This window comes from Pituophis catenifer, unplaced genomic scaffold (assembly GCF_029215685.1).
Source record: "Pituophis catenifer annectens isolate HBS135680 unplaced genomic scaffold, rPitCat1.0.hap2 SCAF_1, whole genome shotgun sequence".
In the NCBI taxonomy this organism is placed as follows: Eukaryota; Metazoa; Chordata; class Lepidosauria; order Squamata; family Colubridae; genus Pituophis; species Pituophis catenifer.
The window spans coordinates 190,836,456-190,851,571 of record NW_027256881.1 but is presented as its reverse complement, the minus strand read 5'-3'; the positions used below and the strand labels follow the sequence as shown (position 1 = coordinate 190,851,571).

Here is a 15,116-nt window from a genome sequence, read left to right as displayed (position 1 = left end):
CTCACAGCCTCCTGATTGTAAGGTGAGAGTTCCACCTCTAGGCCACTCCATCACTCCACAGCTTCATCCTAGTTGCCCCATGTTAAATGGCTAACATAGAAGTGACAAAATAAGGGAGACATCCTATCAGGAAACAATGGAGCTAGCAACTTTGTTGTGCATTCCAAGATTGCACAGAGACCACAGGATTGCCATCAGTAAAGTTTTATCTTGACATAATATATTGTTCCACAAGTACAGCATATTTATGCCTTTTTTTTAAAAAAAAAGAAGTAACTGGCAACTGTGCACTTATATAAAGTACATTTAGAGCTGCACCCAAGAAAAAACAATGTCAATCATTATTGAAAATAAAATCTGCAAAATATCTGTATCTGATTCATTTTTAGTCATGCAGAACCATGATGCAATGAGTATGGGAAGCTTTTTCATATAAAAAAAATGTGTTGCATCTTGACCTTGAGACACATTTTAAACCAAAAGGGTATAAAGTAGGGGTGAAATCCAATTTTTTTTACTACTGGTTCTGTGGGCGTGGCTTGGTGGGCATGGCAAGGGAAGGATACTGCAAAATCCCCATTCTCTCCCCACTCCTGGGGGAAGGATATTGCAAAAACTCCATTCCCACCCCACTCTGGGGCCAGCCAGAGGTGGTATTTTCTGGTTTTCCGAACTACTCAAAATATCAGTTACCGGTTCTCCAGTACCTGTCAGAACCTGCAGAATTTCACCCCTGGTATAAAGCTAAGAATGACTAGAGAAGTAAAAAATTGGAGGAAAGATGCAAACAAAAAAAGAAAAGAAAAAAATAGAAAAAAGGGAGAATGATGATCAAAGTTAAATATTGCATGCCACTTCCTCCTCAGAAAAGATTCCCCTACCCCTCGGGGTTCTTTTTTGGGGTCATATTGAAATATGATGAAAATTATATCTAACCATTATCATTTTGAAGCCTTACATATGCACTCAGTCTAGTTTAAATTAAATTTAAATTTAATTTCTGAATGATACCACCACACTATTACATGCCAAAGAAAGACATGCCATTTTTTTTTGCTAAAATAATTGTTTTATTTCAATTTAGAAAGGGAGAAAGATAGGAATTACAACTCCAAGCTATTGGCACTGCTACAAAAGACTTAAAAGATCTGATCATTAGGATGATCTGTTGGCACTTATTGAATAGAAATATGCATTGTAAGTTATTTAAAATGTCTGCTGATTGCAAAGAAGTTGATGCTTTTATTTGTTACTGGTAAGGGTGAAGACCCTATGGTTCTCCAGCAGTGTTAGACTCAGACTCCCATTGTCCACAGTCAACATGGTAGGAAGTTTTAGTCCAATAATAGCTGAGGGATCACCCTTTCAGCTTCCTCAGAAGAATTCATCCAGATCCCCAACATTGACCATTAAACATTCCAGTTGCATATAGATAGTGAAATACAATCAAAAAGACAGCCTGAAATGATAAAATGCAGATCTACGCTGAGATGGAGGCCTGAAGATGACTGCTTGTATTCCTATAACTTGGCAGCAACAATGAAAAGGAGGGAGAAGTGTTAACAGAAGACAAGTATGGGGTATCTTTGGGCAAGATTTTAACAATTCTATACAACTTTTCCCAGAAGGATTAAGACTTTCAAAAGTAAGTCCTTGGTGTGGTCTTTGTCATGGCTAATGTTTTAAAACAAAGCTTCATATAAGTGGTTTATTGAAGCGGAATTGACATTTATTAGCAAACCTACTCTAAAAGGCTGGATTCTCTTGGTATAATCTCTTTGCATAATCTAGGCTGCCATAAAGAGTATCCATATGAGTAAGGAGAAGGGGGTGAACTCTTTAAAATTAATCAATTTTTCCACTTGCCAATTATAAAAATAGTTTGTGTTTCCCAGATAACAACTTTTAGAACTCATTTGCCTTTTGGTGTTTTATTTCTATTAGAAAAAGCCCATTAAAATCTTAATTTTTCTTAATATGTGGGGTCCTGATATTCTTCACATTCACCTCATTCTTCTTTATAACTACAGGGGAATTTGGATTATGTTTCTTAATACAACCTAAGAATTGTGGGATTCGTTTTTTTAAAAAATGTCCTTTCAGGCAACTTGTTTATGCATATAAAGAAAGTATTTGTGGCTTTCTAGACTGAAAGAACTGTATACAAACAATTATCATGAGCATCTAATAAAATCAATTTGGCCATTCAAAGAAAGAAAAATGTTTGTCAATGTAATTCACAGATAGATGTTTGTGAATATAATATACCTTTCTTTTCCAAGTGTTTGTATTCCTGCACAATGCAAAAGGCAAAAAAACAAGAAGGGAAGAAAAAAAAACAACTAACATTGGCTACAAAATGAACTCATAGTAAACAATAAAAGGCAACGTGCAATAGTGCAATTTCTCTTTTGCTGCTTCAAGAAGGCAAGTCTTTTAATTTATACAAGTCCATGGATTAGTTTTGGCCTCAAGGTATTTTTCATCTCAGTTGCGCCTTTGTCGTGGATTGGTGCTTCTCCCAGATTTGGGAGCAGAATCACTTTGTCCAGGTTCATTTCTGCCTTTGGCAGGATGACGGAGTTTCTGGTCCCAGCGCTGTAAGATTAAAAAGAAAAGGTGAGACTGCCACAAAGGCAGTTCAATTTTCTTCCTAAAGATGTGATTCATCTCTCATCTTTTAATAAAAAGCGATTAGCCATTTATATCAGAATTATATTTCTATAATATACAATTATGTGCAACGCTAGATAAGCAGTCATTGGTTCTTTCACTTTATTTGTAGTTTAAGGGATTGACATGCAAAGTTAATGGCCACATTCTGGTTTAAATAATTCTGTTCTAATGATCTGTTGTGATGCATATCTATCTATCTATCTATCTATCTATCTATCTATCTATCTATCATCTATCCATCCATCCATCCATCCATCCATCCATCCATCCATCCATCCACCCACCCACCCTCTTTGCTGGAGTTCCAGCTCAACATTTGTGGCACTCAAGAGAAAGGAGCAAAAAAAATCTCAGAGGTACCAGTCTTCACTTCTGATATCTTCAACATGGCTGCTGAGATTACAGGAGGAGAAGAGTCTAAACATCTGTGAAAGTGGTGGTAGAAACCTGGGCTGGATCATTCAGTACTAATAACTGCTTTATTTTAATAATTCAACTCTTCTTACTTTAATGTTAGAGATCTTATTAATAGAAATGAATTAGGGAACACCAGCATAAGATGACACAGGCTGAAAAGTGCCTTGCAGTGAATTTTTTTTTCTTTTTCAAATAAAAACTAAATGAAGCCAACTGTGGCCAAACTGGAGAAAAATGAAAACAAGCAGAGACACTAATACAAACACAAATCTCCACTGACATAAAGTGAATACAACAATTGGATAGGAAATGACAAGGCTGGACAAACTACACCAATTCTCTTATCTTTCAGTCATCCAGCTTCCATTTCTATATGCATTCCCTTCATCTCTTCTCCTTCCTCCTGGAATTTCAGGTGTCAAAATATAAATGTCCAAAATTCAAATAAATAGCATGAGAAGAATGCAGGTATCCTTTTTAAAAGGTCTTCTATAAATTAGAAAAAACATCCTAAAACTTGCAAGATAATCAATAGCACAGGGAGGACAATCTCTTTTTTCAGCCCATTTGCTATCTTTTTTTAGTCATATTCAGTCCTTTCTTGAATAAAAATTTGCAGAATAATGTTCTGAAAAGTGCAGAAAAGAGTAAGAAATAATAAGCAAGGAATTAAATGTATGAGATAAAAGAAGGAAATATAGAGCAAAATCTAATTGAGACAAACACCATTCTCAATACCCTTCTACCTTTGCAAACAGCTTGGTTCCAACATTGCCTTCACTTTTATTTTCATTCTATCCATTGTGCTGGATGCTCCTTGTTTTAGTTTTGTCACTCATGAGATCAAAGCATTTTTTAGATGCTCTGCATCTTCTCTGGCTCTTTTGATCCTAACTTTTTTATGTATCAATAGAAGAGAATATATGTAGCTCATGGTTGAATTGTGGTGCTTTCTGAGTTTGCTTGGTTGGTTGCTTGCAGAGGTTTCATTACCCAGTTGGTGGGATTGTTATTTTTTCCTTGGTAGTTTCTTGTTTAGGCTGTTGTTTACTGCTTGATTGATAACCTGAGTTGGAAGTGCCTTGATTAGGGCATTGTTTACTGCTTGTTTGTGTGGTGTTGCTCCTGGTGTTAATCCCTGCTTATCTGGATGTTGATTGCTGGACAGGGGGTCTTCTTAGCTTTTTGTTTCCTTTTTAGATTTTTTAATTGTCTCTTTTGAATGAAGTGTAAATGTGGTTTATCTTTAATAAACTTCTTGATGGCCGATTCCTTTGAGTGCCAACCTTCTGGAAATTCCTTAGCTGTTTTGGATTTTGCTTGGTCTAAAAACTAAAGTGAGTTTTACAGTTGAAGCTATGATTAAGTCTGTCCATGTGTAATGAGATTAAGGAGTTTAAGGAATCAAGGAGGACACAATGACACTGTCTCTCTTGAACAATATTCTTGATAACTATCTTTTTCTCTACATTTACGTAATACAGTATATTATCCTAATTTTTGCAGCAAACTTTCTCTTAAATTCTCATCCATAACTTCTTTCCTCATTCCACCAAGTTTCCATTTTCATATGTCCCACTAATCCTAATCCTAACCCTTACCTAACCATAATTTTGCACACTTTGGTAGCACACTGAAGCATAATTCTTTTCACTCATTTCCAAACCATTCCTACACCATCTCCTTAACATATCCATATTATCTTTATTTTATTGGAAGATTAATCTACCTTCTAATAATTTTCAAACAAAATATACTTTCTCTTCATTTATTTCTTTCACTTTTCTTTTTTTTCCCCCAATGTCCATTTTCCCCAATATCCACTTATGATAATACCAGATAGTGCTCTCTATGGTATTACTACCTGCATCTTTTTTGTGATTTCTGCTAGAGAGAGTATATACTTATGTGGCTTCTGTGAAGAGTGGAATCAATTAATTTTATTACTGAAGTGCTTTACTTTATAGGTAATTAATTTTAATAAGTATTTATGAATAGTTTATACATTTAGTTTTTTTGGTCCTGGCCCTCTCCTTTTTTGAAGTATGGCTTCTGATAGGAATACAGATGCATACACCTATCTATGCACACATACAAAAGCATGTTGCATGCACAGATTTATATTTCTGAGGGTGGAAGATTAGATTCTTTTTAGGTAAATATTAATATCAATAGCAGATTTATTAAGCAGAAGAGATACACAGAGAGATTAATCATTTTATTTTTGGATTTTTGGATTTGTCAAGGCTGCCCATCTCCAAGAGGTCTCTGAGCTCTTTACCATAAGTGCAATGCACAATAAAAACACATGATTGTAGAGACCAAAATAACAATCTGTAACCTGCAAAAATTCAACAGGGGCTCCACAGACATCCATAACCTCAGGCTTTGGAACACAACCAGGTCTTAAAAGACTTCAGAAAACCAAGGAAATGGAAGCTGTATATCTTTCGTGGGGAGGTGGGGGGGGGGGGAATGCTTCTCCAGTGGCTGCAATAGAGAAGGCATGCTTCCTCAGTTCCATAAGATGACAACTTTTAATTAATGGATCATAGCTCCCACTCTGACTGAATGCACCAAATGGGCAGAAACAACCAGAGATAGGCAGTCTCTCAAAAAACTAAACACTATTCCATGAAAGGTTCTATAGGGGATGACCAGCATCTAAAATTAAACCTGGAAGCCAACTAGATAACCAATATAGTTCATTTAGCACAGGGGTCCCGAACCCCCAGGCTGTATCTCAGTACCGGGCCACAGCCTGTTCGGAACTGGGCCGTGCAAGTAGTGGGTGAGTGCGCAGTTCCACTTGCACGAGCCGTGGGCAAGTACGTGCATGCAAAGCTCCATTTGCATGAGCCAGAAAGGTTGCAGACCACTGACTTAGAAGCTACGGCACATCAGCATAACCAGAAGCATTTGTTTCTATTTGTGCTGAGCTTCCAAAGCATCTTCAAGCAGCCCATGCAAGAGTGTGTTGCAGTAATCTAATCAAACCAAACCAAATAACAAGTGACTGACAGTTTAGTAAACTAACTTCCACCTACCTTAAAAAAAAAAAAAGCCATTTTCTCACCTATAGTTAGTTTTTCAGGTGGCTGTACATTTTACTGCTTTTCCATTCAATTCTATTTTGCTTTTATCTTTTTAATCAAAGAGCCTCAAAGCCACCTCAGCACACCTGAGTGCCATCGCATACACTTTTGTCTAAAACTGTTAGGTAAATGGAAATTTTTGGAGGACTTCATTCATAACCGAGAGTTTTAAGTTGTTACGCAGTTTTAATGTTGTAGGTTAAATATTTAGGAAGAAGAAAATGCAAATTTTTTTGGTCACAGAGAAAATCAGATAACGCGAGTAATATGTTATGTTTCCAGGCCACTTTGACCTAGAAAGTGATCAATACTATTAAACACAGACTGCAAATGGAAAGTTAACTCTTATCAAATGATAAATTGAAACAAAGATTTGAACTTTCTGCTGCCTGTGTTTTTAACAAATCATTTATAACATGTCAAAATAATGTTTCAAAACATTTTTTGACTTATGTATGCTATTTTTAGGACGAGATATGTAACTGTGTCTTACAGATGACTCCCTTATAAGGCAGAGGTGGGGAACAATTTTAATGGCTTGTGGACTTCAATTCCCAGAATTCTGGGAGTTGAAGTCTACAAGTTATAATAGGGCCATTTTTTCCCCACCCCTGTGTTGTGACTCCGACCCCCGAGCCCATCTTATCGGAGGGAGAAGACTCCGAAGGTGAAGGAGAGGAGTTGGTCAGGCCTCCCTCTCCAGGACCCTCCTCTCTGGCAATGCCTCAGGTGTCTCCCGAGGGAGAAGAGATTGGTCAGGAGCCAGGTATCTCCGAACAGTCACAGTCGGACAGTGACGGAGATAAGTCTTGGCTGGATCCACACCAGCGTCGGAGAGACAAGCTCACGCAGCAGAAAAGGAGGCATGCCAGAGATTAAGCTGAGTCACTGGACCACACCCCACAGGGGTTAAAAGGGGGTGTGGTGGCCATTCAGGCTCTGTGACGGACAAAATTAAACAACTAGCGAGTCGCATTGTATCTCTGAAACTACGTTATCTGCCTGCCTTGGATTTAATACGGACTGGACTTGACAATTCTTTGACTTTGTGTATTTGTTTTGGTTTATCTGACGGAGGAGGAACACCTCCCTCTGTGAGTAAAGTTCTTGGCAAGCAGCTACTGGATTGCTGCCAATCTTGTTATTGAAGGAATTTATTGTCTGCAAGTTTTATTTAAACCCTGGCTGACTGTTTGTGTGCGTGTGTGAGACGGGGACAGAACACCCTGTTCTAAGGCATTTCTGTTGCCACATGTCTCTTGCTACTATACATAAACATGATCGCTAAGTATTAAAAAGTGAGTGATTGTTACAAGAATGACAACATTTCATATCAAGGACAGTAAGTCCACAGTAACAGAGTTTTTCAGAAAAATATCAGCCATATTTTATGCTTAGAAAGCACCCCAGTAAGAGATTGGTGCTGGTCACCAGTATATGTGGCTGAAGGCTATATGTTGAAATGAATATGATGGCTACACGTTCAAACACTGATAAATGAGCGTGGGAAAGTAGACTGTAACATTTCCTTCTTTCAGCAGTGAGAGTAAGAAATAATCTATGTTGCATAACAGATCAGATTTTAAACCCTGTTATGCAAAGTGAATCTCTGGACATAATGTCATACACAAAACAAAGCTCAAGCGAAAGAGCTTGCACCATTGTCCTCCCCACATTGCCAATTTGAAAGGATTTTCCTGGATTCAAAATAACCTTCCATAAACCGAGAAAGAGCAGGAGCATGTTCAAAGCTCAGCATGTTCTCTTCTGGTGTCCCCTCAGACATGTACTTAAAAGTTTCTGACTTAATAGCCTCTTAACCCCCGTTGAGATGGATTGAGTGGACTATTGTTTTGTGTTTTGGCAGCAGTTTAAAAAAAAGAAGAGGAGGAGGAGTAAAGACAAAGGAAGCCTTAGCGGTAGTGCTGACAAGATCTCCACAGCCTGTAGATATGGCCAATTCTCAACAGAAGGATAAGCAAACGGTGTCAGGGGTGTCGCTTTCTTTTCTGACACTTAACTATTTTGAAAAGCTTGAATTGGGTTGATGCCATTGCAGAAGGAAGTTCACAATCAGTGGATATTTCTGTTTAAAAACGTAGTAACTAGTGCTTTTACCAGGATAGAGACAACTCTGAGCAAAATGCCTTCTAGGAACAATTATGCTATATGAGGCTATAGCAAATATCAGTCATTTTATGTCTGAAAAAAATCCAAGAGTACAACAGAGCATATATGGTTCCTCCTGCTCCATCTTCAACCTCAAACTCCCTGTGAAACCAAGAAGCTGGCCAAGTTTGGAAATCGGTTCCACTTTTTTACACAACAAAACAACACTATTCTGGATCAAAATATAATTATTACTCTGAAATCATCAACACTTAATCCACTGGTACCACTCTGTAACATGGAGATCTTAAACTAGCAACTTTTTAGACATCAACATGACCCACAGTTCTTCAACAACATCTTCCAATTTGTTGCCAAAACTACAAAATGAACGGTCTACAGAGTGGATGGCATCAACACAGGGGTCAAATCCAAACTTTTTCCCTACCGATTCTGTGGGTATGGCGGGCGTGGCAGGGAAAGGATATTGCAAAATCCCCATTCCCTCCCCACTTCTGGTGGAAGGATATTGCAAAAACTCCATTCCCACCCACTCCAGGGGAAGGATATTGCAAAATCTCCATTCCCACCTCATTCCAGGGGGAAGGATATTGCAAAATCTCCATTCTCACCCCAGTCTGGGGCCAGCCAGAGGTGGTATTTGCCGGTTCTCCGAACTACTCAAAATTTCTGCTACTGGTTCTCCAGAACGTGTTAGAACCTGCTGGATTTCACCCCTGTATCAACGGTATTCAGTAACTGCTGTCAACTGCAATTGTCTTTGGGATTTTTTCCCCTGCACATTCTGTAATTCTTTAAAAGGATCTGGAAAGTATCTTGTTACTGTTGCTTCATTACTCCAGCATTCATTCTGTCACTGACATTCCATTCTAGCAAATATTGTATTCATCGGTCAAAATACATACTCCTACATGTTTTTCCTGTTCATTTTAACATGGGGTACATCACTAAGCACAGACAATTGATATACAGGTAGTCCTTGAATTACGACCATTTGTTCATCAACCCAGGGCCTTCCCCACCTTTGGAGACACCCCATGCTCCACATAGCATCCGCAGTGGGGAGAGTCAGGGTTGCATGGATGCCTTGCTTTATGACTGCTATAACTTATGACCATAATTCTAGTCTCAATTGTGGCCGTATGTTGAGGACTACCTGCAAAGAGTTGTGTTGAAAAGAATCCTAACCTGTTCCCAAAGTGCTGTCCCTAAAATTTAATCATACTACATAATTATCCATGCTTCTTTACTCATTTTCTATAACATGTGTTTTAATATTTTTACACCATTCTCTATGATGTAATTCTTCACCTCTAGTTTGGATTGCCTCAGTTTATATATTCATTTACAGATTTTGGAATTTGTTTTGGCATGGGAGATACTTGGTATAATGAAAAGGAGATTCAGTATGGTATACGGTAGAAAAAAAACTCCTTTCTGTGGAGAAAGAGTTGCCTGAGGCTGTATTCTCACTTAAGCAAGCTGGACAATGAAGCCTAATTATTTGTTTCTGAGTAAACAAACAGAATCCGGCAGCTTGTTTAGAAACGAGCCCCCCTAAAAAATTATAACAACATATAATCAAGGTCAAATGTGATTAAGCAGTCTTACCTTCACTTTTTTACCGAGACGATCCTTCCATTTCTCAGCTATGGAGCCTTCCACTAACAATAGTCTTTGCATTTTAAAGAAAAAGAACAAGAGTTATATATGAAAAGCAAAATATCTCAGCTTAAGAAGAAAGAGAAAGCTTTATGTTCAAGGAGCAAATGCAGATCTAGTAAGGACCACTATATGGGACCACTTCAGCCTACTTTTCCCATTTGTACAAAGGTTTGTTAATACAATCTATACTCATGGAAGGAAAGCTAGCTATGGATATATAAGTATACGAGTATGAACAGTACAGTAGTTTAACTGTATCCTGCCTTAACTATTCTGAATTTTAAAAGATGCAAGAAAAAATGCAACTCTTTGCAGTAATAGACTTTGATAGATTTAAGACCTTCTTAGAAATAGAACCATTTTCATGGGTGGCTTTGTTTAATTTGTGACTCCAACATAACAAACTACAATAAATCTATCAAAAATGTAAAGGTGTCACAAGACTGTTTTTGCATAAAATTAGGCAGAAACATATAACAGAGGTGTAGATCTTTGTAATTAGATAGCCCTTGAACTGATGTAATGTGACAATTTGAAGGACTAGCAGAGCCAATGGGAGGAGTTAAAAGAGGGATCAGTTTAGAGTCGCTGTGGCATAGCCACGAGGTAAGCCCACCCTCCCTCCCCAATGCCTTTGACTCATATCTAGTTCTAACCATTAGTTGAGAAGATTCCTATACATAGGCTTTTAGCAATAAATCAGCTAATTTGGACCTTCACATGTGGAACTGTTTTTTTGTGCCTGACACAATTTTAGCTCAGGGAAAAGGATACGAAATCAGCTAATATCACATTTATCTCTTGCATTTGAAATAAAATTAACCTCACAACAAAATATTATGTAATGGGCCAGGCACAGAGATTCACTTGACCAGGTCCATACAGGTCTCTGATTCTGAAACATGAGTTCCAACCAAGATCCCATTTTTTTTCAGAATCTGTCACTCAAGATGTGTTAATAGCCTATTGCACTTCTTCCCTCCCCCCCAGATGTGCTAGAACTGCAACTTCAAGAATTTCCAACCAGAAAAATGCTGAGAATACTAGAAGTGCATACCTTACAGTTCATAAGGTTGCAAAATGGGGAACTATGACCATTGGTTATAAATTAAATGACTGATTGGGTAGACTTTCATGACCAAGGACAACAACTGAGGAAGCTAAGATCTGCAGAATGGGAGATAATGCACACACACGGACAGGACTAGTTTGGGGAGAATGTAAGGTTTGCTTTTGGGGGAGTGCTATTATATACCTATTTTAAAGTTTCTTTACCATGGTAGGAAACCGTGCTGCAAACTCCACAAAACAAGGGTTCAGGAACTGAGGTTCAGGAACTGTCTGAGGCCAGCATCCAACAAGACAGATGGATTACAGCAAGCCAATGAGTGAGTCAGAACTATGGTCTAGACCACTGAAAGCTTTGGCAAGCTTGGTTATTGCAAAATGCAAGCTGTCTGCATTAACTGAATAAAAATCATTTGATCAGATCTGAGAGGTTGTTCTTGGTGCCAATTACCTTCTTCAACAATCCAGGGGTTGTTTTCTATCCTGATTACTAATTTTTATTGCGCATGCTTCCAAGAAATGTCTGCATGAAGTATGCTGGGCATCCTTAATTTCAGGCACCATTGAATAGATAGGAATTTTAAAATCTATCACAAAGCATTATTTTTCTGGGCAACTGGGAATGCACTTGATAGAATTCTGAATAATGATCACCTACCATTTTTATTTTGCAAGAAAGCCAATGAACTCCAAAAACACTCTTGGAAATAAAGATGGAGTATTAAAAAAAAATCAGATAAACTTTTATATAAAAATATTAAGACAGTGAGGGAACCAAGAGGCACAAAGTATGTTCATTTGTTTAATAAAAACATATATAAACAAAGATCTCATTTACAGGAAAACTCATGAGACAAATGCATCTGTTTACTAACTTTCTCAAAACTATACCAAGTTTATTAATCAGAGGTGTAGATTTTTTTCCTCCAGCTATTCTTCTCTTCTTTTTTAAAATAAATATTAATCGGCCATAAAATAGCTTGTTTTTGATAGCATTTAGTCCACAATCAAGATTTAAGATTTCTCTTTTGGTTTCCTAATTTTACTCAGTTAGCTGTGTTTCGGTGGAACTAATTAAAGGGAGAAGCCCATTATTACCTAGAACGTTCCTCATCTTCATAGCCCATAATGATATATTCTTCATTAGCGTTAAGTGGTGGGCAAAGACAGCCAGAGTTTGTATATAAATTGACCGTGTCCCGAGGAATGTTCACCAATGAAGATTTTAGAATTTCTTTTACTTCGACCACTGCAGTGACATCATGACATTTGGTCTTTACCTCCTTAACTTTAGCCCGAATAACTGAAGAAAAAGAAGAACAGAGGTTAAAATGAGGACATCTAATGCATCTTCCAGAATATTTTGTTCTTTTCGACTCTGGAGAGAAAGACTTTTTTAAAAAAGGTGTAAATTAATAATTGAAAACATAATAAAAGAGTTCTTATTTTCTTAAAACAATAAGCACTGCCGTTAGCACCAGAAGAGTAGTTTAAGAAAATGACAGTCTTATCACTTGATTATTAGTGATGAAGAATAACAATACCTGCCTTCTTGAAATCAATATTCTTGTTTTTCTTTTCTAAAGAAGTGCTTGCATTTGTATCTAATACTTCTGAAATTTCCCAAATGTATTTGGTTGATCTTGTTCCCTCCAGAAAGCTACTTATTCTCAAAGGTTTCAGGTGAAAAAGTAGGAATGCCAGGTTCAAATTCCACTAAGCTTCGAATCTTTTTAATTGACCTTGGGATGGTCAATCTTTTTGGCAGCCTGAACTGCCTAAAATTGTTGTTTTGAGCATGAAACAGGTGAGGGAGGAACCTGAGCTCTTTAAAAGTCACTTTCAGCAGACAATTTTTGGTCCCCAACAGCTGCCTGCCTTTGGACATAACAATTGGCTGAAGTAGCTACCCAAGAACCCCTTTCTGTGAAATCATTTCTGTTTTCATTTAAATCTTCTCTTCTTCAAAATTTATTTCTTGTCCTCATGCCACACTTACCATAGTTGTAATTGTTCCGAAGGTAGGTCTTCTGGGTAGCTTTTATAGGCTTGCATTTGCAGCGCTCTAGAAAACAGAATTTCCCTTCACATTAGAACTAAAAAAAGGAAAGGTATGTGATTTGGCAATAATCACAAATAAACTGTGTTGTCAGTAGGAATTGTTTGTGTCTCACTCAGCCCATTTGTTGACGGGGAAAAAAATATAAGTTTATTGCTTATAGACAATATCCTGCAGATTTATTAGAAATCTTACTGTCAAAAGAAAGCTGTTATAATCATTACAGGCATTTCTTTCTGCATACAGTTAGACACAGCATAAAATTGAAGTTTGCAAGAGGTTATTTTCCCAGAATTATAAAACAAGACAGGATTTGTCTTAAGACACTGATTCAGAGCAGAAGATTTCTATTGGGGAATGCAGACCACGAAGATTCCTTGGTATGTCTAGACATGACCTATCCCAGCAGCCTACCTCTCCTCCCAGATTTTTCCCAATACCTTCCTCTACTACACAATCAACTGCTGCTGTCCCAAGGCAAATCCAAATCTACTTCAATGATATTTTCTTGTTATCCTTATAGATAACAAAGGACCAAGGTTCTTTGATACAGTGATTGGTGGGATGTACTGTTCCCAAAAGTCATGAACCATTCATTCTAGAGGAAAAGATTAATAGATTAACAGATTAACAGAGTTGGAAGGGATCTTATAGGCCATCTAGTCCAATTCCCTGCTCAAGAGGAGACCCTACACCATTTCTGACAAATGGCAGTCCAATCTTTTCTTGAAAGTCTCAAGTGATGAAGCTCCCACAACTTCCGAAGGCAAGCTGTTCCATTGGTTGATTGTTCTCACTGTCAGAAAGTTCCTCCTCATTTCTAGGTTGAATCCCTCCTTGGTCAGTTTCCATCCATTATTTCTTGTCTGGCCTTCAGGTGCTTTGGAAAATAGCTTGACCCCCTCCACTCTGTGGCAGCCCCTCAAGTATTGGAAGACAGCTATCATGTCACCCTGTTCCTTCTTAAAAGGCCACCCTACTTCCCTTGTGGGGGGGGATGTATTTGAGATGCTTAAATAACAGAACAATGCAGAAGTCAAGTTTCCATGTCCCTAATGCTCCATATGCTTTGCTTCAGGCAAATCTCTCCTGGTGGATCACTTATTAGACAGCAGAGGTGAAACAGTAGGTGAAAAAAGTGAATGAGGACACCTGTACTTTTATTCTGGAAAAAAAAAATTAAATACTCTCCTTTCCTGATAAGAAACCCATAGCAAAGAGTGGAATTCTTCTAGGATACAAGCAGCCTGCAAGTCAATGATTGACTTTAATAGCACCTTCAAGTTCACATTGTCTACTGTTTCCACAGGCTGCTACCAAAGCAAATCTTTCCCACTTCATCCTTTAACATCTTCCACACTGACGGTAACTTTTAACATTTGGAAGATCGAACATTCCCTCTTCTTGGCTAAGGGGAAAGGAAAATAAAGCAAAATGAGCTGACAAAAGTACAGGTAGTCTTCAACTTATAACCACAATTGAGCCCAAGATTTATGTTGCTAAGTGAGAAATCTTTGAAGTGAGTTTGCCCCATTTTACGGCTTTTCTTGCCATATTTGTTAAGGGAATCACTGCAGTTGCTAAAATTAGTAACCCAGTTGTTAAAGTGAATCTGGTTTCCCCATTGACTTTGCTGGTCAGAAGGTCACAAAGGGGGATCGCATGACCCAGTGACCCGGCAACCGTCATAAATGTGTGTCCGTTGTTTAAGCATCCGAATGGTAAATCACGTGACCATGGGAATGCTGCAACAGTCCTAAGTCTGAAAAATGGTCCTAAGTCACTTTTTTTCAGTGCTGTTGTAACTTTGAAATGGTCACTAAGTGAACTGTTGTAAGTCGAGGACTATCTGTACTGCTACTCCTCACTTAGCAACCATTTGTTCAGCAACTATTCTAAGTTAAACTGGCACTGAACTTGGTTACACTGAACAAATGGTAGTTATGCCAGTCCCTGAAATTATGGGTGTTGCAGTGTCTCATGGTCAAGAGATCAAAATACGGGGA

The 15,116-nt window shown here is 38.0% G+C and overlaps 1 protein-coding gene across 2 annotated transcripts in view; it reads right to left on the bottom strand.

Annotated features, from left to right (window-relative positions):
• Positions 1-1,016: 1,016 nt before the first annotated feature.
• Positions 1,017-15,116, bottom strand: part of FRZB (frizzled related protein) — a 30,873-nt gene continuing 16,773 nt past the window's right edge. For both annotated transcript variants that reach the window (XM_070944176.1, XM_070944744.1), the window contains 4 exons: positions 13,051-13,116; positions 12,150-12,354; positions 9,930-9,993; positions 1,017-2,598 (listed from right to left, as the gene is read on the bottom strand). In XM_070944176.1, coding sequence (XP_070800277.1) covers positions 2,488-2,598; positions 9,930-9,993; positions 12,150-12,354; positions 13,051-13,116 — 446 coding nt within the window. In that variant the 3' untranslated portion in view covers positions 1,017-2,487. The remainder of the gene's footprint in view (positions 2,599-9,929; positions 9,994-12,149; positions 12,355-13,050; positions 13,117-15,116) is intronic.